Source organism: Elephantulus edwardii, unplaced genomic scaffold, assembly GCF_000299155.1.
Source record: "Elephantulus edwardii isolate Elephantulus edwardi_28Jun2011 unplaced genomic scaffold, EleEdw1.0 scaffold00180, whole genome shotgun sequence".
Classification (NCBI taxonomy): Eukaryota; Metazoa; Chordata; class Mammalia; order Macroscelidea; family Macroscelididae; genus Elephantulus; species Elephantulus edwardii.
The window spans coordinates 3,443,361-3,470,344 of record NW_006399930.1 but is presented as its reverse complement, the minus strand read 5'-3'; the positions used below and the strand labels follow the sequence as shown (position 1 = coordinate 3,470,344).

At 36.6% G+C, this 26,984-nt stretch overlaps 1 protein-coding gene across 1 annotated transcript in view; it reads left to right on the top strand.

Moving 5' to 3' along the window:
• Window positions 1-26,984, top strand: part of JAM2 (junctional adhesion molecule 2) — a 128,796-nt gene that overhangs the window by 62,475 nt on the left and 39,337 nt on the right. Inside the window, exons 2-5 of the mRNA XM_006896041.1 lie at window positions 640-702; window positions 14,502-14,609; window positions 16,623-16,775; window positions 19,450-19,652. Coding sequence (XP_006896103.1) covers window positions 640-702; window positions 14,502-14,609; window positions 16,623-16,775; window positions 19,450-19,652 — 527 coding nt within the window. The remainder of the gene's footprint in view (window positions 1-639; window positions 703-14,501; window positions 14,610-16,622; window positions 16,776-19,449; window positions 19,653-26,984) is intronic.

The window sequence follows — 26,984 nt, the reverse complement described above, 5'->3', positions numbered from 1 at the left end:
ATTCCATTGATCTATGTGTCTGTCATTGTACCAGTACCATGCTGTATCCCTGTGGATTTTCTGACCCCAGCTCTTCACACATTTCATAATACTCTGCTTTGTCTTCATGAGCCACCCTTTAAAATCTTCTGTTCAGCTCTTTAGTGGTGTTTTGTTTTGTTTTTTAATTTATTCCCTTTGTTTTGACTTCTCTGTATTCGAGTGTAATATTGAGAGTCTCTTCTGCCATTCATTTTGATCTTTTCTTCCTCCTCTGCCTTTGAAATGACCTTTTGCTTTGTTTATGGATGATACCCTTGATGTTGTCCCGCAACTCATCTGGTCTCTTTGTTCATTTGTGTTCAATGTCTCAAACCTGCTCTTGAGATGGTTTTCAAATTCAGGTGGGATAGACTCAAGGTTATATATTTTAAAAAGTTTAATTGGCTAAAACCACAATATAGATAATGTAATATATTTTTATTTGGGGGATTTAAAAATTTTTGGTATTAAAATGTGTGCTTTATGAATTATAAAACTGTCACCATGCTTTGTTGGTGATCAGTCAGGCCTATTAATATTACACTCAATTCAGATATGTGAAATAAAAAATGATCTTTTATAAATTTTTAATTATTCCTATCTGATTTATTCTTTCAGATCATAAGGCCTATGGACTTTCTGCCCCCAAAGACCATGTAGTTACAGCAATAGAGTATCAAGGTATGGTATCTTACTGAGTTTTACTGACTCTGTGCTATGAGTTAAAATTGACTTACCCACAATGGGTAAACCTTGCTTAAATAACTTTTGAGGATGCATTGAGTGATATTATCTTCCCTGAAATCTATTTGTTAATTTCTTTCTCTGAGTTCACACTGATTCCTCTGCCTGCTATAGTACTCCATGGTGTTTCCACTTGAGAACTCCTACTGAAGAGCCATCTGTCTGCTCAGTGAAAATTGTAGGCACTCAAATGCAAAGACAAATGTACTGAGAAAGTGTCTTATGTAAATTGTCAAGAACAAAGAAAATCTGATTTATAAATCTGAAAGTTTGAGATCTATAAACATTCCTATGCACTTAGGTATGATGAGTAGGAATGGACATTGCAAAGATTTAATATGTATTTAATTTTAGGATATCTTAATTTTATTTTACTTAGAATCTATAATATTTTGTGATTTGTGTGTACATATTAGTCACGACTAATTCATTTTCTTGTCCTTTGTCTTTCTAAGGTCAAGAAACCATGAATCAGTTCCCTCTGGTCAGCCCTGTGTTCTGTGTCATTTCCTACAGTCAAAAGCAGAGTGAGCCTGGAGTCAGGCCCACTCTGCCAGGCTTGTTAGTGGCATGAGCAGCCTCAGGCAGCGTGAGCATCCAACAAGCAGCTGTAAATCAGAGTTCGATAGTATGTTTTTCCCTGCAGAAATCATTTCAGGTAGTTCTTCAAAACTATCAAGGAGTGTTAAATCTCTCTTTATGCTATGGAAAATAGGATGACTTTCAATTTAAGCACAAAGAAAGGGACAAAGATTAGCATCATCAAGCCCTAGGGAGGGAAATTAAATTCACAATGATTCTTTTGACGCAGTTCTTGAAAGTAATTGTACTACTATATGTTGCCATGCAAGGTTTTGCAAAACAAAGAATGACCTTTTTCCAATCCAAAGGAAACATTTTCTTTCAATGATGTAATCATCCTAAAAGGATATTTTGGTGCTTTTATCTGCTTTACTGGTTTTGAGAAAACAAAAATAATTTCTATATTCTTTGTAATCTAAGCAGAGATAATTTTGTAATGATGATGACATAAAGTATGAACTTTTATCAATCAAGGCAAGCTTACAACTATACTTAAAGAGGTATTAATCATGGGTCTAAGCAATAATGTCTGTTCAAGGAACATATACACATCACTCACTCCAGTGTGTAAGTGTATAATTCATTATATTTTATTCCTTATGATAACTTGTGAAATGACTGTTACTATTTTCCCTGTTGAACAAATGTAGACAGAGTTTAAAAAAAGGTAAATAATTTACCCAATATCACACACCTAATATATAACCAGGATGTGTGATAGCATAGATAATAATATATTAGAGTGATAGCCAAAAGTTGGCAGTACAAATCCACTAGCCACTGCTTGAATCAAAGATGGGTAGTCTTCCATAAAGATTGACAGCCTTATAAAGCCAATGGAGGGTTGCTATGGTTTGACTCAACTCAATAGCAATGTTTATATATAACCAAGGAGCCCTGGGAAGGTAATAGTTGAAGACTCAACTGCTCACCTAAAGGTCTGTGATTCAAACCCCCCACCACTCTATGAGAGAAAAGACCTGGTGATCTGTTCCTGAAAATTCACAGCCTATGAAATCCTGTGAGACTGCTTTTCTCTTCCCTATGGGATCCCTATAAGCTGAAATTGATTAGATAGAATACAATAAAAGGATATAACCTGTTGCCATCAAGTTGATCCTGACTCATGGCAACGTCAGTGCTCCATAGTGGGGTTTTTTGGTGGTGGTTTTTTTTAAAAAATTTATTTTATATTAATTTGCATGCAGAGTTTATATACATTGTTTTCCACACAGGATCATTCCCATTTCCTTTACCCATTCCTCTCTATACCCATCAAATTGTGAAACCCTATCCCCCGCCCCCCCCATCCTCACCCCTCTGTTCTTACATTCCCCCTCTTGGATCCTCATGTCCATTTTACTAGTTATCTTTTATTTCTATAGTAATGGTCTTATACAATCAAGTGACTCGATAGCACATAACAACAAAAACATGCAGTATTTGTCCTTATGGTACTAAGTCAGTTTACTTAGTGCAGTGCACTCCAGTCTCTCCCAAGTTATGTAGTGATTTTTCAAAATCATTGCTCCTGCATATTATTTCATCATGTGAAAGCACCACAATTTTTCAACCCATTTGATTGTAATTGGATATTTTCGTTCTTTCCATGTTCTTGTGATGGTGAATAACACTGCTATGAACCTTGATATACAAATCTCCATTTGTATTTCATTTCTAATTTTCTCGGGATATATTCTAAGCAGTGGAATAGCTGGGTCATGTGGAATTTCTATGTTCAGCTTTTTGAGGAAACACCAAACTGCCTTTCAGAGTGACTGTACCATTTTACAATCCCATCAACAATGTATAAGATTTCCTATCTTGCCACATCCTCTCCAACATTTATTACTTGTTGTCCTGTTAAATTTTGCCACTGCTACTGGGATGAGATGGTATCTCATTGTGGTTTTGATTTTCATGTCTCTTATTGCCAGTGATTTTGAGTATTTCTTCATAATGTCTGCTTGCTATTTGAATGTCTTCCTCTGTGAAAATTCTTTCCAAGTCTTTTGCCCATTTTATAATTGTAAGCTTTTTTCTTGTAGAGGATTCTGTAAAATTTATTATGAGACCCTTGTCTGAGATGGTATTGCCAAATGTTTTAATCCCAGTCAGTAGGTTTTCTTTCCAGTCTGCTGAAAAATGTTTTTGATGCACTCAGGGATTTAGTCTTTAGAAGGTCCTATGCACCAATTTTATCTTCTTCTGGTTGTATATTTCTGGTTGTATTTAATACCATGAGTTACAATTTCCAGTCTTGGTTTTCTTTGTCTCTTATGATCTTTATGGGTTTGGACTTTACCCCCTAGGTCTCTGATCCCTGTTGAGTTTGATTTTTGTGTATCATGGAAGTTGTGTATCTTGCTTCAGCTTTCTGCAGATAGTAGTCTAGTTTTGCCAGCACCATTTGTTGACAAGATTATTGTTTCCCCATTTGATAAGTTTTGTTTCCTTGGCAAGTATCAGTTGACCACAGATATATGGGTTAATTTCCAGATTCTTGATTCTGTTCCATTGGTCTATGTGTTTGTCATTGTACCAGTACCATATTTTGGTTATTTGAGTTGTGTAGTAGGTTTTGAGATCAGGGAGTCCTATGCCTCCCACTTCATTTTTGTTTTTCAGATGTGCTTTCCTGGTTTGAGGTCACTTTCCTCTCCAAGTAACCTTGCCAACTGCCTTTTCTCTCTCTTTGAAAAATTAATTAGGTGTCTGTATTGGTATTCCATTAAGCATGTACATTGTTTTTTGTAAGATTGTCATTTTTATTATATTGGGTCTTCTTATCCATGAACAGGGAAAATGTTTCCTTTTTTTTTTTAGGTCTTCTTGCAGAAGTATTAGTTTTCTTTGTATGGGTCTTTTATTCCTAAGTATCTCCCGTAATGTTTTTAATGACTAGTGTTTTTAATTTTTCAGAAATTGATTGCCAGTCTTTTCTTTCCAGGAGTATCTTGATGGACTTACACTATCAACATTTTGTTTAGTAGTTAAGCATTAGCTGTTGATACTGCTTAAGTATACCACTCAATATATAGCAGAGGTCTTACTGGAAAGCCTAAAGCCTACGCTTTAAACCACAATATTATAGGATGGTGTTTGCAAGGGCTAGATATAGAAAATTATGCTGACAACAAATATTATATTTTGGCTGAAAGGAGAGGAAAGTTCATGTTCTGTAGCTCCTGATTTCACTTGTTTTTTAATGGCCACATATTGCCTAGGTGATATCATTACGATCTGTTATAGTTTTCTTAGACAGTTTTAACAAAATGCCATAAATTAGGTAAAACAATAGAAATTATGTTATCACTGTTTTGGAGATTGAAACTCAAAAAAAATTCAAACTCATTTGCCATCAATTTAGAATTGACTACATAGTTGTTATAATTGTTTTTGGTAAGCTTACCATTTTTATTATATTGAGTCTTCTCATCCATGAACACGGAAGATTTTTTCCATTTTTTTTAAGTCTTTTACAGCAGGTTTCAAAGACAGTAAGTAGCATAGGAGGAATTTGCCCATCTTTCTCCTGTGGATTGACTGATGGATTTAAATCACTAGAGACGTATGCCTTTGGGTAACTAGTGCAATACCTTACACACTAGACCACCAGAGTTTTGTGTTCTAGAGACTAGAAGTCTAACATCAAGATGTTGACAGTGCCATGTTATCTCCAATTGCTCGACGGTAGAATCCATCCTTGCTTTTTCATAGTTTACAATAGCTCTTGGCATTCCTTGTCTTGTAATTCTGTCATTCAAATCTTGACAAGTCATAGTCCCTTCCCCCAAATATATCTGTGTGTCTTCTTTCTAATAAAAGGGACCGCTCATTAGAGTAGAATGCTTCCCAACTCATTATTACATCATCTTAATTATACCTGTACAGACTCCATGTGCAAAAAAAGATCATATTCTGAGGCTCTGGATGAATGTGAATTTTGTAAGATCACTATTTAACCTAATACACTCTACTTGGCCAAACATGGTAAGGAAATATGCTTTATTTGCCCCTACTTTCCTGTGTAGTGGGAAGGGAAAGGAAAGAACTTTGTATCTCTCATTGATGTCAAGTTGGAACCAACTCATAAAGGACCCTCCAGTGAGTTTCTGAGGCTATAAATTACATGGGAAGAGATTGCCTATCCTTTTCTGTCAGAGCATCTGATGGATTCCAAGTGCCAGAGAATAGTCACATTTGTATTAACAGAACAACTTCCTGTCAACTATACTACTAGAGCTTTTTAAGGGAAAAACATTATAGTCTTAATGATCTTTAACCAAGGATGCTTGGAAGATTTTCACATGATTCATATTGTTGTTGTTTTGTACCCTCAAGTTGAAACTGACTCATGGCTGATGCTTCAGTGGGTTTTCAGAGTCCTTAAATTGCACAGGGGGTGATTACCCATATTTCTGCTATGCAAAGTCCCTTGAAACTGTAACATTTTAATGTGTGTGTGTGTGTGTGTGTGTGTGTGTGTGTGTGTGCGCGCGCGCGCGCGGGCGCGGTGCATTCCATGGAGAACAAAATAGAATGTTGTCCAATCTTGTGTCATCCCCATGCCCAGTTGTGAATTGGACCTGATCCTAAGGGTTTTGTTGGTGGATTTTTAAAAATGGGTTTTCAAGCCTTTTTTTTCTAGTCCATCTTAGTTTGGAAGCTCTGCTGAAACCTATCCAGCATCATAACATCATTAAGAGGAAAGTAGTGGCTATACTTGAAATGCTTTGTCATTTGAAACTTGGTTTCCTACATTAATTCTACCACTGAACCATCACTAACTACTCCTAGTGAGGAAATAGTCCGTAACAATGATCAGATCCTTAACGTTTAACCACTATTGTCCTTCAGACCTCATGTAGTGTTAGGCTAATTGTGATGTCATTGTGATGTTTTCGCCACTAACCTACGAGTATTAATGTTAAAATAATAGTTATTGTAAAGTTGATGACTGCAAGTGCCAAAGCTGGTGCTAAACTCTAACAGCAGTATGCTCCTTCGTAGTGACCATGTGTAGGAAAGAGAGAACACACCCATGTGTCAACAATTTGATTCTAGAGACTTGAATGAATGATAGTATATATGATATAAATATATCCTAGTCTCAATGGGAATAGCCCCTAGTAAACAGAAACCCAAATGAAAAATTATTGTTGGTAATTGCTATCGGGTCATCTCCAACTCATGGCAACTTTACTGTAACAGAACAAAGCATTGCCAGGTTCTGTATCTTCATGATCATTAGTAGGTATGAGACCATAGTAGCTGTTACAGCAATCTGCCTCTGAGAATTTCCCTTGTTTTTACTGACCTTCTGCTGTACTAAACATCAGGTTTTTTCCAGAGATTGGTTTTTCCTAATGCTATGTCCAAAGTAAGCAAGCCAAAGTCTCTCCATCCTCACTTCTTAGGAATATTCTGTCTGTAAGTTCCTTCCGAAGGTTTAGCGAACTGTGAAATGGATGGACAAAATGACAATACACTCTTATTTTAAGGAAGTTGGTTGAATACATATTTGAATTTTCAAAACATTAGGAAATGATTTTTCACTTTCTGGCGGCAAAGTCCATTAGGTGCTGTGGTGCTAATAACAGACATGCCTCTCTAGTGGTTCAAATCCACCAGCAGCTCCACAGGAAAAAGATAGGCAGTCTCTTCCTGTGTCATTTACAGCCTCAGAAAACCCACTGAAGGGTCAGCTATGAGCTGATTCCTACTCCATGACAATGACTGACTTTTTCACTTTGAGTGCTTTATGGATAGCTTCCACAGTGTGTTTAAGCACTGTTTCTTTTACCACTGACCTACCTATGAAGAGCCCATTTAGTCAATTTTTAGTCATGGCAACCCCCCTAACTAAATCTTCGGTAGGAGGTGACTAGCACTGCCCATGTTCATTCCAAAGAACAGCTGGTGGAATTGAACCACTCGTCTGTTACATAAACACCATGTCAACAGAATGCTTTTCATAATCTCATTTCATATGAAGAGAACTTACTGAAATATAGCTAGCATTAACAAATTCAAAGTGGTTTTGTCATTGGTTTAAACAATTTGCATGGACTCACTTTTGCAGTTGTTGTTAGGTGCCATCAAGTTGAGTATGACCCTATGAACAAAAAATCTGAACCCTGTTCTATTCTGGCCCATCCTCACACTTCCTGACACACAAGAGTTCATTGTAGCTTTTACCATGTCCATTCACCTGGTTGAGCATTTAATAGCCTGCATTTTTTCCTTGTCTTCCTAAGATTGATTAAAAGATCAGTCTGTAATTATTAAACTTCTAAGTTTGTTGACTCATATGGTACTAATTCCTGTATCTTACATGCTATCCTTGTGCTCTAACAAGGTTGACTAATTTACAAAGATTATCAGCCAACTTTATGTTAGACACCTTGGAGCACTTAAGGGGTGTGTTTGTGTGTGTGTAGGAGGAGGTGGAGGAGATTGGACTGTTATTTAAGGAATTGATTTACATATTTGTGAATATCATAAATCTGAAATCTGTTGAACAAAGAGCAGACTTGAAACCTTGAGAAAATTTCTTTTGCCATCTTGACATAGAATTCCTTCTCTAGGAAACCAGTTGATTTTTTTTTCTTTTAAAGTTCTTTTTGTCCAATGTCAGCCTACTTGCATTATCATGGAAATGTCTTTTTAACTCCAGTAATTTTAAACTGTTCTTGGACTTCTAATCCATTGCTCTTAGCCACTTCTTATGTTGTCCACCCTTACTTTTTTATAAAGCAGAAATCCATTACTTAGCTGTGAAGATAACCCTTTACATACATTCCAATTCTTTTGCCCCTTTCTTTATGTGACAAACCACAGTGAACATACTCTTCATCTACTTTGCACTTGTACCCACGCAGGTAGGTATGTCTTGAGAAAAACATGCATTCATGTTGACAATTTTCACTTTGATTTCAGAACTTTTAAGTCTCAATTGGACCCTTAATTTGCCCACAGTTGCAGCTTGTCGCCCTTGTTCATTCTGACTCTAACTCCCTCCTAGACAAATGGTCTTTTTTTCCTCCTCTCCTCTAGTTCACAAACTTTCTCTTCTGAATATATTGAAGCAAATAAGAAAAAGTTCAGTCACTTCCAGTTACATCTACTCATTATCAAATCAATACCACATACTTAATCTTCCTATTGGTTTCTATATACATTTCCCATATTTCCATTATGAGCCACTCGTTTCTCTTGTGTGTCTCTTCCCTTCTTGTCTACATCAGGCTGTGCTTCAGCAATTTACCATTTTCTCTCCTATATTTTTAAATTGTTTAAATTCTACTGGAGATTTGTTATTAGCATGTAGATATAGAATTATTTTTTTTCTCTTAAAACCAAAAGAAAAAGATATATTTGTGTAGAAAGAGAAACAGAGAGAAAAATTTATAATTCTGTCTCAAATTTTGTTTCAAGTACACAGATAGGTATAGACAAAATGTCTGGAAGTGTATGTGTGAAAATTGTAACCAAGTGGTGATTTCTGTGTGATGGAACTATATTTTTTTTCCTCTTCCTTTTGCTGTATATAGTTGTGTATGTAACTTTCATATATTGCAATAAAAGAATAAAAGAAAATAAATGTATCTTATAAACATATACACACAACTAATTCTACTTCACATCTCTCATCAAATCCATCAGAAAATCCTATTAGTCCTGTGTTTAAATTTTCAAATTATGTTCAGAATCTGACCATTCTTCCCACTGCTACTGTCTTGGTTTGTGACATCGTTATCTCTGTCCTGCCCAGATTACTTCAATAACCTCCTGATAGGCATCCTTGCCCCTTCAAAGTAATTCTTTTTTAAAAAGACCTAGGATAAGTGAAGTGATACTGAAGAAGAAAAAGAAAAGTAGGAGGCCTTAGATTTCCTAATCTCAAAACCGACCACACAGCCACTGTAATCAAAATAAGTTGGTATTCATACAGTGATAGATATACAGATCAATGGGATAGGATTGAGAAACAAGAAGCAAATTTACCTACCTACTGACACCTGATCTTTGACAAAGAGATGAAATCCCTTAAATGGAGGAAATAAAGACTCAGTAACAAATGTTGCTGGCAAAACTGGATTATCTATTTGCAAAAAAAAAAAAATTGAAACAAGACCCATACCTCAAAACAGATCAAGGACCTTTATAATTTAAAGCTATAAAGATCATTTAAGAAAAAATTGGGGCAAATTAGGGGGCCTAAATAAATTATCTAATAGAACTAAAAATGCACCATCAACAAAGGATAAACTGGACTATTGTGACCTTCAAAAAATTAAATGCTTATATGATTTAAAAATTTCTCTAAAAGTGTAAAGAGATAATCTACAGACTCAGGAAAAATATTCAGAAATGACATCTGATAAGACGCATGGCTCTAATACTTACAAAAAGCTTCAATACCTCAAAGAAGAAAAAGGCAACCCAGTTACTAAATGGACAAAGGACATAGAATCCACTCCACCAAAGAAAACACTCAGTTGGCCAATAAACACATGAAGAAATGCTCATAACCATTGACTACTAGAGAGATGCAAACAAAAACAGTAATAAGATATCGTCCCACCCCAGCAACAATAGCAAAAAGTTCAACAAGATATCAAACAACAAATGCTCACTAGGGTGTGGAGAGATCAGAATTCTCATGTGCTGCTAGTGGGAAAGGAAAATAGTGCAACCACTATGGAAAGCAGCTTGGCACTTCCTTAGAAAGTTGGGAATAGAAATACTATTTGATCCAGTAATACCAATATAAGATATTTTACAGAAATAAGAATTGTGACACAAACAGTTTTATGGACGCAAAGAGGAAAAAACAACCCAAATATCTACCAAGGGATAATGACTAAAGAAACTAAGGTACACTCACACAGCTGATTATTATACAATGCTTAGCATCAATAAAGAATTTTTATAAACACTGCATAATGTGAATCTAGAAGGTATGTTGAGTGAAATGTCAGTCAAAAAGGAAAAATATTGCAAAAGATTATTAGTATTAAAAGATAAAGGTTTAGACACAGAAAGAATCATTGTTGGATGGTAATCAGTGATGGAAAGGGTTGATGAAGAGAGTGAAAATTGTTGTTGTTGTTGCTGCTGGGTACCTCTAATTAAGTATGACTCATAGCGACCCTGTGAACAATAGACCTGAACTTTACCCTATTCTGTGTCGTCTTTATCATCTCTGGCACACTTGAGCCCATTGCTGAAGTGCCAGTCAATTTGGTTAAGTATCTTCCTCTCTTGTACTGACCATCCGCTTTTTCAAGAATGATGTTCCTTTCCAAAGAATAGCCTCTCCTAGCAACATGCCCAAATATGTGAGATGTACTGTATATAAGAGTAAATATTAGTAAAAAGATAATACACACATATTAAGATGGTTGAAAGCAAAGATAATATGCAATTAGGGGATGATCAATATAATATCTGTAAAGAAAGGGAATATGTAGCAAAACCCAGAAAGACTATTGGAAATCAGGGTTATCGGGAAGAAATTTGAAAAGCTCTGGTGGCTCAGTAATAAGGAGTTGGGCTGCCAAGCTAAAGGCATGTTGCTTGAGTGCAGCAGGTGCTCCAAGGGAGAAAATGGGCATTCTCCTCCCATGTGATTTACGGCATCTGAAAACCATTTGGAGGGTCAGCTATGAGTTTCAACTAGAAGTACATAATAACATTGAAATTAGTGTTACATGATAAAATGTATATAACCAATGAAAAATTCTTTGACTCTGAAAACCTTCACTCAAATCATAAGAAAAAATTCTTTTTTGTTATGAAGAAGTAATCTTTTAAAACATACCTCAAACCACATTGCTTCTCAAAGTCCACGTCCTTCAAATGCCCTGCTTCTCTTACTCTTCCTAGGTTTGACTTCATCACAGGAGTCCTAGCTGTCCTAGTCCTAGGGACTAGTTCCTTTGTTTGAAACAACACTCTCAGATAACTCTATGGCAAATTTCTTCTCTTTCGTAAGTCTTTATTCAAATCCCACCTTCTAAATCAAGAGTACTCTATTTTTTTAAAAAAAAAATCATACCTCTGCCTCTCCCCAGCTCCCTCAATTCACTTTATACTCTGTCCTGTATTTCCATAGCACTTGCCACCTTTTAGCATATTACATAATTTACATAATTATGCTTTTCATCAGATTGTCTCCCTCTACCAGTTTGGGAGATTTAAGAGAACAAGGAGCTTTACTTTTGTTCATTGATATTTCTCAAGGACTACATCTAGCACAGAAAATGCTCAATATATTTGGAAGAACTGGATTGACCATTTCTTCCCAATTTACACAGTCAAAGAGAATGAGGCTGCAGTGGAAGCACTTGGCTCAGGAAGATTATTAGTTATATTTTCTTGTATAATTTGTGTAGAATTGTTGTTTTTTTCCCCTACATAGCAGTGAGAAGAGAAATCAAGAAGAATTCAGAGACAGATTGTGTGTGTGTATGTGCACGTGCATGTGTGTGTCTATTTAAACATATAAACAATATAATTATGTGAGTACAAAATTACTCTTAGACCTGTGAATGTGATAAAAAAAAGAGCTAAAAATGAGTTAGAGTGTGGGTGTGTATTTAATTGTTGGAAACGCAACAAAATACGGGAAGGAAACCTATCTAAAATTCAAGACTCCGGAAGGCCCCCACCCATTCTCCTTCATAAACAGAACAGAACTGTATTTCCTCAGACAAGTCCCTCTGCACACATTTGTCTTTGTAGCATAGTTGTAAACATGTCTGTGAAATTATATTTCTTTCTTAATGTAAATTTGATTTTTTATATATCCTTGGAAAGGTTTTTTTGTTCTTCCCCCCCCCCTTTGCCTTTCTTGTCTTATATTTTACAATACGTTTTAGTCTGTCTTTAGTTTTCTAGCAAACCATGTATAAACTACATGTAACAAAAAAGTCACAATTTTATTACACAGAAATCACCATTGAGTTCATATTTTTATAAACTTTCTATATGGGTTGGTGTTTTTCCTAAAGCTATGTATGTTTATTTCTTTTTTCATTTGAGTGAAAGTTACAAATCATTGTTTTTAATTCAATCATTCATATATATTTTGTTTATAACGTTACTCATAATTGATCATTATAATTAATGACATTGTCTAATTAACTCCTTATTTTCTTTCTTTTTAAAAAATTTTGAGATAAATATGGCTCTCTTGGTTAGTTTGTCAGGTAATAGTCTACATTCTTTTTAAAAGTGGCACTAAATTTGCTTACCATCAAAATTAGAGAAATGGAAAACTTTTTTTACATACTATGACTTTTAGTCGAAAACCCTGTGTTAACTCTGAATTCTAAATTATTTAGAATAAATAAAGTCTTTTAGTGACAACTTCCTTAAATGATTTGGTGGGAACACAAATACCCATTGTAGTTGAAGAAAATTAGGTATAAATTTAATAATTTTCTTTTTAGATCAAATTACTATTATCATGGGGTGGTGTGGCAATCTCAGAAACATGACGTGACACTCTAATATTCTTGAAACTTAGTCATAACCAGTGCTGTCCATTTACCAACTGAAATAGTAGGCCTGTACTAGGTTCTAAATTCCCAACTATCTTGCTTAGACAAAGTACTTTGAAAGTTCCAGGAATTCTTAAATGATGCAACTGCAGTAAATTCCTGTAATAAAATGACTTTAGTGAATTAGCTACATTGATTCATTTAAGCTTGATAACTTTTAATAATTGAGTCAATTAAGATTATAGTCATTTTTTTACATATCAGAAGTTTTGTTAGAACACAATACTACATTTATATTAATGTATCACTAGATGGGGCATTTGTGGTTCAGCAATAGATTTCTTGACCCAGGTTCTGTTTCTAGCCAGTGGACTTTATGTTGACCCACAGTCTGTCTGCTGGTGATTGTCCTTTGGTGATTCCAGACTAAGATTAGGAAGAAAGAGTTGGTGATTTACATCTAAACAATAAGTAATGAAAACTCTATGATTCACCATGGTCTAGTGGACACCCAGTCATGAGAGAGGAGTGCAGAGCATATTGTTCTGTTATATACAGAGGTCACATGATTTTTGAGCCTACATTTTAGCAACTTAAAACAACAGTAATAGAGTTTGACAAAGAAGGGCTATGGTTGAAATTATAACAAGTTGGAGGGCTTCTTTAGGCTTCAGAACATGGCCTCGTGCATACAAAATACTTTTCTTATGCATTGATGGTAAAACACCCCATTTAATTTCCTTCTGGCACTCATCATATTGGACAGAAATGACAGCACTTTATTTGCCTTTTCCACAAAACTGCATTCCTGGAGAACCAAGATAAGAATAAGAAGATAAAATAATGAACTATGTTGTTGTTGTTTTTTGTTGGGTGCCATCAAGTTGACCACAACTCACAGCAAACTTATCAGTAACAGATCCATTTGTGCTATCCTGTACCATCCTGATCATCTAGGATACATGTTGTTATAGTCATTGTGTCAGCCCATCTTGTTAAACGTCCTCCTCTCTTTCATTAACCATTGTTGTTGTATGTGTCCTTGAGCATATGAACAGTAGCCCTGAACCCTGCCCTATCCTAAACCAATCACACTGTCTCTGACACATCTGTCCCCATTGCCACAGTCACGTTGTTAATCCGTCTCACCCAGGGTCATCCTCTCCTGTACTGAGCTTTCACCCTTCCAAGCATAATACCATTTTCAAGGACTGATCCCTCCTGTCAACATGTCCAAAGTATGTGAGACAGAGGTTCAAAAAACTAAATTATTATTAGCCATAGATATTACCATTTATTAAGGATCCAGTATGTCTTGACATGTATTCTTTGCATACATTATTCTGTTTTCTGACCCACAACTCTGAGACATCCCATTTTACAGATGGAAAATTAAGGCTCAGAAAACTAAGAAAAGTGCTATAGTGTCATATGACTATTGTGTGGAAGAACTATGATACTTCCAGTTCTTCCTTGGGATCAACCAATACTTCAGTATGTTTTGAGGTAAATTATGAATGAGTGAATAAATAGAAATATTACAAGATAAACATAGAGTATTTTAAAAATCTGTTCTCTTCTTGAGTAAAATGTAAGTTTATAGGGACAACGGAAAACACCAATTTTTGTTACTGTTTCTAGAGGTTATTTTAGCCTGCAAATACCCAAAGAAGACACCCTCGTCTCGATTAGAGTGGAAGAAACTTGGGCGGAGCGTCTCCTTTGTCTACTATCAACAGGCCCTTCAAGGTAAGAATTTGCAGACTTGATGAAGAGAGAACAAGAGAACATTGAGCACAGCCAGATCTTTTCATTTACAAATGAGAACAGAACATAGCTGATTATTGAAAGTGTGTTTTTTAAAGTGTGAGATGAAACCAAAGGCTTAGAAGACTAAGACCTAAAATATACCTGCCATAGAAACAGAAGACAAAGGTCAGAAACGGGTGAACCCAAACTGAGTTTTAGGGACCTTCATTTCTCAGTTCCTTCCCAGAGGATGCAATTGTTATTTCTGGTCTAGTAGGTTAAATTCTCGATAAGAAGAAAGAAAGACGGTGTGGGGGTTGAAGAAGGGGTGCTACTAATAGTAATAACTTAGCCTACTTCCACATCTTCATTTAGAAAGCTGAGCTATATCTCTGAGAAACTTAGGGTGTTAACACTTACAGGACGGTAATGGTAATTACAACTGTTGTTGCCAAGTATTTCTTTTAAAAAAAAAAAAGGTTGTTACATATTTCTCCACTCTTCCTCTTGTTGCATTTGTCATGAACTTTTCATTTAGAATGTTAATAAACATTGATTGAATACTGTAATACCTTAGATTAGCTTTCAAATAATTCAGAGAATTGGAGTGGAGATTGACATAAATAAGCCTTCGGTCAGCGTCACAACCGAGTAATAGATACTATTGTAGATAGATAATGCTGTGTTTATTTTATTCTACTCTTAAAATTTCATGTAAGCTTGAAATAATTAAATCTTTAAAAGGTTTTAAAGCTGTAAGTACAATTTTTTTAATTAAATTTTATTAGTTTTAATGAACATTTAGAGAGATTTTGGGTTTTCATTCATTCATTGTTGCACTGTTTTCTCCACCCTCATCCCCAGTTCGTTCTTCTTCCCCCCCCCCATGTCTGTTTTAATTGTCCAATTGCCACAGTGCTTGTCAAAGCCAGTTCTGATTAATCTCCTTTGTCGGTGTGTCCCTTGCCATTCCCTATCACTCCTCCCTGAGAGAGACTTCACCCTCATTCATAAGGAAAAGGGGATGGCGTATTCTCTTAGCTACTTCCTGTAAGCACGATTTTGAAGTCACAGTAAGCATTTTATTTTTAGAAATCTATGATAGGCAAGCTCATCCATGAAACCACCTGAAAATCTCTGAAAACCACCTGGAGGGTTGACTATGGATTCGCTCTGACTCCAAAGTACACAACAACAATAATGCTTAATTTTCTTGAGTGAAATGAATGAAAACTAAAAATTTGTAGAAAATTCAAACTAGCACTGTAGTTTTTATCTGTGAAGATAAGGCTACAGCTTGTCAGGTTCTAACGTGTAACTTGAAATTTATGCAGTTCTCAATTCTATCAGTTGGACTTTATATAAAACACATGTATTATCTGCTCAGTATGTTTTACTCATTCTGTCATTGCAGTCAAGTCAGTACTCATTCATAGTCGACCCTCCCTTGGGTTTCTGAAGGTGTAAATCATACAGAAGACTGCCCATCTTTATTTTGCAAAGTTACTGGTGGATTTGAACCATCAGACAGTTTGCCTTTGAGTTAGCAGTCTGACTTCTTAGTGACTGTGCCACCAGAACTCTCTAGGCATTATTATATATGTATTAAAAACTATAAGAAAAAATGGTTTTGAGACCTTCACCTTTCCTTCTGTAGAGTATTATGTGAGCAAGCACACATAAATTACTGTTTAAGACAATGAGACCATTTCCCCCAATCTTTTGAAAATGAAAATATTTTTGCAAGGATACTAGAGAAGGGTAAAGGAGGAAGAAAGGCCAATTCCTAAATAAAATATGAAAATATATGGGACTAGATTCTTTTCTGAATAGTATGTCATAAGAAAGAAATAAGTTAAAATAAAAGCATTTATGTAGATGTTATTATTTTTACAATTAAGATTATTAATAAGAAAATAATGCTTTTGATCACAGAATGAAGTAACTGGATAAAAACATTGCATAAAAAGTATAAACATTGCTATTAACACTGCGGTTTTCTTTTTCTAAAAGGTGACTTTAAAGATCGAGCTGAGATGATTGATTTCAATATACGAATCAAAAATGTTACAAGAAAAGATGCTGGGAAATATCGTTGTGAAGTTAGTGCGCCATCCGAGCAAGGCCAGAACCTGGATGAGGACACAGTCACTCTGGAAGTATTAGGTGATGTGTGTGTGTGTGTGTGTGTTTCTGTCCTCCACTCACTGAGGGACAGTGAGGCACTGCTCACCTTAACTTCTTGTAGCAAGTCACAGAAACCAATCATACAACCGTTCTTACAAGTCCCTGCTTATCTCTCCCTAATTCCTTTTAGGCTACTGAAACTTACACAGCGAACACATTGTCACAAAGCTCTCTTCTTTTAAGACTGATATAATCCATACTGGTTCTTAACTGTACATCGGGGCACTGCCCTTAAGTTCATTTTTCAATAGTTTTATCATATATAGACTTTTCCTTACCAAATAAAATGAAATCTTACATGATATGGCTGAAAAGCAATATATACTTTAAAATATAGCTAAGACCAGGGGGGAGAGATTGAGAATTATTAATTAAAAAATGAATCAGCATTTATTGTGCAGCTAGTATATGTTAGGTCTTTTCACATGTGGGAAATTTACTTAATCCTTGCCATCAATCTTATTTTTATAGACGTTGAATTCTTTTTCCCAAGGTTCCACAGCAAGTAAGTTTTTGAACCAGTACGAGCCCAAGTGAGGTTAATGCCAAAATCAGTACACTGTAACTTGAGTTGTTTTCTTATTAGAATCACTGATAGGCATTAAAGGTTCAATACAACAATCTAGTTAAAGCAAATTACCATTTCTCCTTCATTGGTTTTAGTATTAAGCAAAGAGAATGAAATAATTCCTCTTCTTTTTTTAATGTCCTCCAGGTTCTTTCTAGAGTATCAGCGATGTGTTAGTATAAAAAGTTGTAAGTGGCATGGTAACAGATACTTCTGACCTCTATTAACTCCAGAAGCACACAAACACACAAATAAAAAAAATTTTAAAAATATTAAAAAAGAAAAATCTCTGGTGCTGCATTCTATGCTTCTTCCTTGCAGAGTGAGGTTCCCACTTCACTGCTAAACCTGCTCAATTTAAACATGGTGGGATAAGAAACTAAAAGACAATGACTAGAAAAGCCATCTTGAACAGTAACTCATGACACCTCAGCTTAGGTACAAGAAATCTAATTAAGAGAATGCTGTAGGAGTGTATTAGTTTTATACTCCTGTTACCAAATTACCACAAAATTGCTAACTTAAAGCAATAAGTACAGAAGAGGAAGACCCTCGATGAGATGGTTTGATTCAATGATTGAAGTAATGGGGGTAGATGTGTCAGAGACAATAAGATTGGCACAGGAGAGAGCAGGGTTTAGGGATGTTGTACATAAGGTTGCTATGAGTCACAGGTGACTCAACGGCACATAACAACAACAACAAAGCAATAATGATGACTTTAGCACATAATTCTTTGGATCAAAAGCTCACTACAAAAGCTGAATGATTCTTTGTAAAATTGGAAATAAACTGGCTCACAAAGCTCAAAATAAAAAGCTGAAAGATATCACATTATGTAGTTTAGGCTAAATTCTTATCTACACGTTTTAGGGGGCAATTCCCTTGTAAATTTATAAGAGAATTTGTTGTTAGCAGAATTTTTTCCTCATGGTTATAGGACTGAGGTCTCTATTTCTATGCTGACCAGTAGATTAGGGTTCACTTTCAGCTCCACTGGTTTCCCACGTTCCTTACCACTTGACCTTCTCTATCTTCACTCCAGCAAAGGCAGTAGTATTCTAGGACTAGAATCCCTGACCTTACCTTTTCTGAACAGCTGATAAAATTCAGCTTTAAAATGGCTCATTTGATTTGGACAGATCCATCTGGATAATGTCTCTATCTTAAGGATAATAGATTTTGGATCTTAATTATATCTCCATGATTTCTTCATATCATTACTTAAGTTATTATTTGATTGGATAGCTGAAAGAATGTGTACATTAGAGCCAGAAATCTTGGAAGATTTTTACCCACCGCTGTTACCTCTGGGTTTTCCTGAATATTAGATCATCTAGTAAAATCTGGTTTATTTTATAAATCCCAGGGCCAGAATAGTCCTAAATCCTGGAACAGGTATCTTTTAACTTGATCAGTTCTAGACAGAATGAAATTTCAGTCTGAGTAACAAGTCTGAAAATATATACTTAGGGTTGACCTCTATTAAATAATGTGGATATTAACACTATTAGTAAAATAAAAAAGTTCATATAAAATATATACTCACATTTTAAAAAAACTACACAGCAAACTAGGTATAGGGTTTGTTAAGGTAATGCTTACAAAAAAATAAGTCATGAACTTTCAGTGGCTTAACATTTATGAAAATTCTAATAAGACAGAGTGGGAGAGTGAAGGAGTCAAGTAGTCTAGTTATATTGTTCTAACTCAATAAATCATTAGAGACCAAAGCATTATAGCTTCTGACATTATCAATACATGAATTTCCAAGACCATAGCAGGTGCTGAAAACTCCCCAGTAAGACAAAAGAGGCAAGAAAGAATGAAAGAATGGAGGAGCACGCAGGCCTGAAATGAATCAGACCTAAAAATGTCCTTTACGACTTTTACCCACATTTCAGACTTATGCTTCAAACCCCATCTAACTGCAGTGGGGCTGTGTACCCCACAAAAAAAAAGGATTTGTTGAAAAAATAAATAACCTATCTCTACCCCAGTTGTTCAATAAACACCTCTTAACTGGATGTTGAAATCTTTATTTTACTTGCAAATAACTGATATCATTTAACTTCCTTTCTTCAGTGGCTCCAGCAGTCCCATCATGTGAAGTGCCCAAGTCTGCTCTGAGTGGAACTGTAGTAGAGCTACGATGTCAAGATACAGAAGGCAATCCAGCTCCTGAGTACACTTGGTTTAAGGATGGTGTCCGTTTGCTTGAGAACTCCAAACTTGGCTCCCAAAGCTCCAACAGTTCATACACGATGAATACAAAATCCGGAACTTTGGTAGGTTATTTCAAGAGTTGATTTCGTCACTATCTTGCATTTCAATAAAAGTAAATCTATTTAAACTAACGTGACAGAATAAAGAATTGACACATTATAAAATCGTGGTAGCTACACATAACAAGGATTAAAAACGTTGGGGAGCAGGGCATATAGGACTAAACTAGCAACCTTCACTCATGGTGATAGACCCAGCAGTATTATTGCAACCATCATCCTGGCCAGGAGAGATACTAAGCTTTGTCTCCTATTTATAACACTAAAGAAAGTGAATAAAGCACCCCCAGTAAAGGACAGTGAGATAGTGAATACAATGATTATTGCTGGACTACAGTAGCATGTCTATATCATCAAATTCTTCCATGATGCTAGATCATTGTCACTTGACTCTGTGACTTGAGTATCTTTTACTTTAGATTTATTCCTAAACCGTTGCTTTTCAGGTGATTCTGGCTCACAGCAGCCCCATGACTTACAAACTAGAAGTATTCCAGAGGGTTTCTTGGCTGTGGTCTTTATTGAGGCAGATGGCCAGACCTTTTGCTTATAGTGCTTTGTTCAGACTGCCAAGTTCTAGATTACAAATTGTTTGGACCACTGAGGCTTGAAGTTAGCCCAGCTTTATGTATTGAAAATATTCTAATTGAAGAGCAATTTTGGGAGTTATTTATGGGAATCTGTGAATAAGTTCTTCAAGCTTAATTTTACTTCAAAGTAAAAAGTTGGTTGTTTTTTTTTTTTTCTTTCATTAACTCTGACATTTAGGAATAATGTTAAAAGTAGAAAGAAAATCATTAGGCTTAAAGATTTGTTTTCAGTCAAAGGAATATTATATCCAGTTATAGGATCTAATTTCCAGTAATATGAAGTCTTACTATTATTTTGAAAACAATCTTAAAGATATGGTCATATTATTTATCATTTTAGAAAGTTTTAAATGAATGGTTTAATGTTGCTTTCCATTCTTTCAATCTAGAAGCACATAATAACTTTGAGAAACTATATCCTCTGGTGAATAAGAAAACATACCAATAATGCCAATAATGTGGCTTAAGGGCCGGTAAAGCTCCTTCTTGAGAAAGGCCATTTCCTGGGCCCTTGCAGCAGTCAGCAGGCACAGTCAGCAGGTCCGGTGGATTATACACTGAGAAACTGGCCAGAAAACTTGCCATCACACTTTGCTATATTTGCTTTTCAAATTTATTTTTTCTCAGGGCAGGTGCTAAAAGCCTTAAAGCAAGTCTGAAATGATATAGATTCACTTTCCTCAGCTAGCCTCAATTTCTGAAGTATCTTGTGATGCCAAAGGAATGCACCCAGGTTGAACTCCCTTTCGCTCATGGCTGTGGAGTTGGAACTGACTCATAGCTGACACCCCAGTGGATCTGTGAGGTTCTAAATAGGACTCAGGATGAGGTTGCCGTCCTTCTCTCAAGCAGAGAATGGTGAATTTTAACTGTCAGAGAGGCATGTTCTTTGAGTTAGTAATGAAACTTAAAATTTCCATCACCAGAGCTCCAGATTTAACTGGAATGGGAATTTTTATGAGAATTTTATGAGGATTTGCTGAAAACAACAGAACTCCAGTATATGGAATGATTTCCTTTTTAATTACTATTATAACGTGCTAGAAGATAATTTTTTATTTTACTTATTTTTAATACTTAATCTTGTCTTGAACTCATTAAACTCATTAAAGTAAACAAGAGAAAGGGGAAGTGATCAGTGAAAAAAGACAAATGAAGGAGGAAAGAAAGGAAATAGGCACATCCCTGGCTACTTTTAGGAATATACATTATATGAAGAACTAAGACAGGAAGGAGATGCTCCTGCAGTTTGAAGTTGAGACCAGGAGGCCCTGAAATTATTCTGAACACTCTTCTCACCCTCTGTACTGGTCCTGGAAGATCCTTTTATCCATCAATAACTGGCTACACTTTTTCCCTTTCCTTTTTTTGTGATTTTAGCAAAAGTTTACAGAAAAGTTCAATTTTCATTCATTCATTGTTGCAAATTTTCCTCCCTACCCTCCCCCCAGTTCACTTAAAAATATTTATTCATTGTTGCATAATTTCCTCCCTTCCCTCCCACAGTCTACTTTGATATGCCCCTCTTTTTCTGGACTGTTATCATACAAATAATGCCTAATCGTATGTTCTTTTTAAGCGGTTCTTTCCTTTATCTGTTTCAGTGTAGTGTTCATTATTTCTCCCCTATTTTCTTAGTTTCCTCCCAGGCCCTAAGTCAGTCTTATTTTATAACAATGTTGTTATGCAGTATTTGACCTTTGGTGACTGAGATATTTCACTCAGCATAATGTTCTCTAGGGTCATTCATGTTGTGTAATATTGAGGTCCTTGTTTTTCAGTACTGTGCAGCATTCCTTTGTATGAATATACTTCAGCTTCTCTATCCATTCATGTGTTGATGGGCACTTGGGTTGCTTTGCTGTTGTGAATAATGCAACAATAAACATGGTGAGCATATATTTGTTTGGGTGGCAGGTCTGGTTTTCTTAGGGTATATTCCCAGTAGTGAAATAGCTGAGTAAAATGCTATTTCAGTTTCTAACTTTTTAGGAAAGTGCTAGACCACCTTCCATACTGTTAGTACCATTTTACATGTTAGATGGCTCTTGGCAGAAAGCAGAGAATATCAGAAGAATGCCTATCTGTGCTTCATTGACTATGCAAAGGCTTTTGTCTGTGTGGATCACAACAAGCTGTGGCTGACTCTGAGAAGAAAGGGAATCCCAGAACATTTGATTGTGCTAATGCGAAACCTATACTTGGACCAAGAGACAGTCGTCAGAATAGAGCAAGGAGACACTACATGGTTCAAAATCAAGAAGGTGGTCCATCAGGGATGTATTTTGTCTCCATACCTTTTCAATATGTATGCAGAACAGATCTTCTGAGACACTGGGCTGTACGAGGAGGAATGTGGCATCAGGATTGGTGGAAGAGTCATCAACAACATGCATTATGCAGATGACACAACACTGCTTGCTGAAAATGAGGAGGACTTGAAGCACTTGCTGCAGAAGGTCAAAGACTGCAGCCTTCAATACGGATTGAAGCTCAGCATAAAGAAAATGAAGATTCTCACCACTGGGCCAATTGGTAGCATCAGTATTGGATGGTGAAGAGATTGAAACAGTTAACATTTTTAGTTTACTTGGTTCCACAGTCAGCACTCTTGGTAAAAGCAGCCAGGAAATCAAGAGACAAATTGCATTGGGAGAGTCAGCTGTGAGGGACCTCTCATGGGTACTGAAGAGCAACAATGTCAGGCTGGAGACTAAGGTGCGCCTGATCCAGGCTGTAGTCTTCACAGTTACATGCTGTGCATCAGAGAATTGTACAGTGACTAGGGATGACAGAAAGAGAATTGATGCCTTTGAGCTGTGGTGCTGGTGAAGAGTGTTGAATATATCATGGACTGCTAGAAGAACAAACAGGTTTGTCCTGGAGAGGGTGAAGCCAGAATGTTCCTTGGAGTCAAGGATTCTGAAGCTTTGTCTGATACTTTGGGCATGTTGTAAGGAGGGACTGGTCCTTGGAGAGGAGAGTGGAGGAACAGTGCAAGAGAGGAAGACTCTTGATGAGATGGATCGATTCTGTGATTGGTGTGGTGGGAATGAGTGTGTTTGAGACGGCGAGGTTGGCACAAGATAGAATGGCCTTTAGGGCTCTTGTAGATAGGGTCGCTATGAGTCGCAAACAACTCGATGGCACATAACAACACCACCACCAAACAGCAGTGAATAAGGGTTCCAATCTCTCCACAACCTCACCAGCATTTCTTGTTTGATGCTCTGTTGAATTTTGTTATCATTACTGGGATGACTTGATATCTCATAGTTGGTTTTTTCCTTCATTCCTTCCTTGCTTCCTTCCTTCCTTCCTTCCTTCCTTCCTTCCTCCTTCCTTTTCTTCCTTCTCTCTTTCCTTCTCTCCTTCCTACTCTCCTTCCTCTCTCCTTTCTTCTCTCCTTCTTTCTTTCCCTACCTTCTTGTCTGAAAAATTCTCCAAGGGGTAAAGCTACTGATTTAAAAACTGTCAAAGCTATTGTGTCCATGTCTAGCCTTTCCATTTCTTCTGGACAGGAGTGGAAGGAACAAGGGCTAGCTTCCCTCTTTTCAAGATTTTAATAATGTCTTAAATTGTCAAGAATTTATAATACTACTAACTTACCCAACAATATTTCACACTTACCAAAGAATACCTCCAGATCTCAACTGCCTTAAATAGATTATTAAGGAAAAATTATGTTATCCTGAGGACTAAGATGCCTCTGATTCAATCCGTGGTCTTCCCGATCACATGCTATGCATCTCAGAACTGGACCATGAATAGGGATGTCGGAAGAAAAATCAATGCCTTTGTGATGTCATATTCAAGAAGAGTGAATCCAAGTAAAATGAAATTTTTTGAAACTTTAAACTTTTTTCCATCTTTTGTGGCATTTGGTTTAGTAGTGAGGATTTTTGTTTTGTTAATGTTGAACTGTAATCTTTATTGAAAACTGTAGTCTCGAGCTTTTGGTGTGTCAGCCCCTGCAAATTCTGTGTCATCTAGAGACAACCACCATGATTTTTGTACACTTTAACTTCTCATGTGAAAAAAAAATTGAAAGAGCTTGGCTCCATTAGCTCTGTTTTGTTTTGCTTTTAATTCTGTGGCACTGAAAAACATGAAATCACTGTTATTTTTGTTGCAGCTTTTCATTTTCAGTAAAGCAAAACAAAACACAGAAGGAAAAAGACCTTCAGGGATGTGAATTATTGAATTTTTTTTTAGTTAAAATGTGATTGTCCTCTACTTGTTGGAGCAGGTGGAAGAGAGGACAGTGAAACTTTGTGTCATATACTTTAGACATATCCTAAAGGACACCGTGCTTGGTAGAGAGTCAGAGAGAGGGAGGAGGAAAGAGGAAAATCTTCAGTGCAAGGAACTGATACAGTGGCCACAACAGTGGAGTCAACAATTCCAACAATTCAATGATCCTCAGCAATTTTGAGGATGGTGATGGTGCAGGACCAGACAGTGCTTGTTCTTGCTGAATCATCCTGAGTCAGACCCTACTCTACCAAACTTGACAGCAATATAATATATTTTTACTTTTAAATATTCATTATGTATTTAACAATTAAAGGGCCTTATTGACATAAGATTAAAATGCTTGGCTGCCAGAGGAGAGGTCATTGCTTTGAAGCCTCTAGCCACTCCAAGGGAGGAAGATTTGGTAGCCTGCTTCTCTAGTATTTACAGTTTTAGAAAGCCCATGAGGCTATCTATAATGCAATATTATTTTGGAAGACTACTTATAACTGTTTTACTTAAAAAAATATTTTTAATACAACTCAGCCATAGCAACCAATGAAGCATTGTATTGATTCAATGACAGACACATAGATCAATGGAATAGAATCATGAACCCAGAAATTAACCCATCAACCTATGGTCAGCTGGTTTCTGACAAGGAATTAAAATCTATCAAACTGAGAAATGATAACCTCTTCAACAAACAATTCTGGTAAAAATGGATATCTACCTGCAAAAAAAAAACCCCTGAAATGCAATCCGTATTTCACACTATACACAAAAATCAACTCAAGGGGGATCAGAAACCTAGTGTTAAAGCCCAAAATCATAAGGATCAAAGAAGACAAAATAGAACCAAACTTAGAAACCCTAGCCTGTGACATAAAATAGGCTTTTGAATATATCCAGAAATGCACAACCAACAAAGGATAAAATTGATGAAAGAGACCTTCTAAAAATCAAGCCCCTGTATGCATCAAAAACTTTTCCCCATATGGTGAAAAGAAAACCTGCATACTGGGAAATAGCATTTGGCAATGACATCTCAGACAAAGGTCTCATACTAGGGCCTCTACAAGAAAAAGATTAATAACTCATTCACAAAATGGGCAAAAGATATGAAAAGACTTTTTGCAGAGAAAGACGTTCAGATGGCGAACAGTTACATGAAGAAAAGTTCAAAATTACTGACAATAAGAAAGATGCAAATCAAAACCACAGTGAGATACCATCTTACCCAAGTAACAATGGCAACGTTTAACAGACCAGCAAGCCATAAATGTTGGAGAGGATATGAAGAAATTGAAACTATTATGCACTACTGATGGGATTGTAAAACAGTACCACTCTGGAGGGCAGTTTGACATTTTCTCAAAAAACTAAAGGGAAACGCCATAATGACCCAGATATTCTACTTCTAGGAATATATCCCGAGCAAAATAGAACTGAGAGATGAACAAATATATGCACAATTTATCTTGATAGCAGCATTATTCATAATAGCAAGAAAATGGAAACAATCCAAATACCCATCCATAGACAAATGTATTCAGAAACTGTAGTATGTTCACACAATGGAATATTAAACAGCACTAAGGAATACTATAGGATACTATAGTAATTCATAGAATACTGTATAACATGGGAGAATCTAGAGAGTATTTTATTGAATGAACTCAGTCTCATAAAAAAAATACTGCATGAGACCATTATTGTAAAAACAGAGTGATGATGGTGTGAGGTGGGACAAGATTTCAATCTATTGTACTTAAATTTGCTTTGAGCCATAGGAAGTCCTTCTGAGTCAGCTCAACAATGGAGTCAACTTGAAAGCACAGGAGGAAAGAAAGTAAGAACATAAAGAACTGGTTTTAAAAGTGTGATTGGGGCCAGAGACAGAGTTCCGCCACTAGAGACGGAGTTCCGCCACCAGACAGGCCGGGAAGAGACCCAGGAAGAGCAATAGTCAGCGGAACCCCAGAGGAGTGAAGACTACCCGCCACTGTGCGGCCCCCCCTGCAGCCCGCAGCTGTGAGACCCCTGACCAGCAGCGCCCAAACCTCGCTCCCACCTCTTGGTGGTAGTGCCCAAGGCCTGCGCTCCTTACCCCCCTAGTCCCTTGCTTCCACGCACCTCAGCCCCCACCACAGCCCTGTGACCTCAGGGCACCACCAAAGATCCAGCCATCACCTAGAGCTATCAACCTAGCTGTTGTGGAACTAACCTGACAGAAGAAAGGCTGGTAGGATCTTATCTGTGTTTACTGGGGCTGATTATCTGGGAGAGCACCTAAGGGCGTGCCCACAGGTGGGGAAATTGGTCGAGCTCTCTTGGGTTCCCACCCAAAATGAGCCAGCCAGCTGGTTTCTGTGAACTCTGCAGACCAGCCAGAGGCTAGTGGGTTGGTGGGAAGTTGACCTTGACTATTCGGATCCTGTTGGATCCAGGACCCTGCTGGAGCAGGGGCTGTTGTGTGAGGGCACCTGTGTAAGTGCCACCAGGCAGG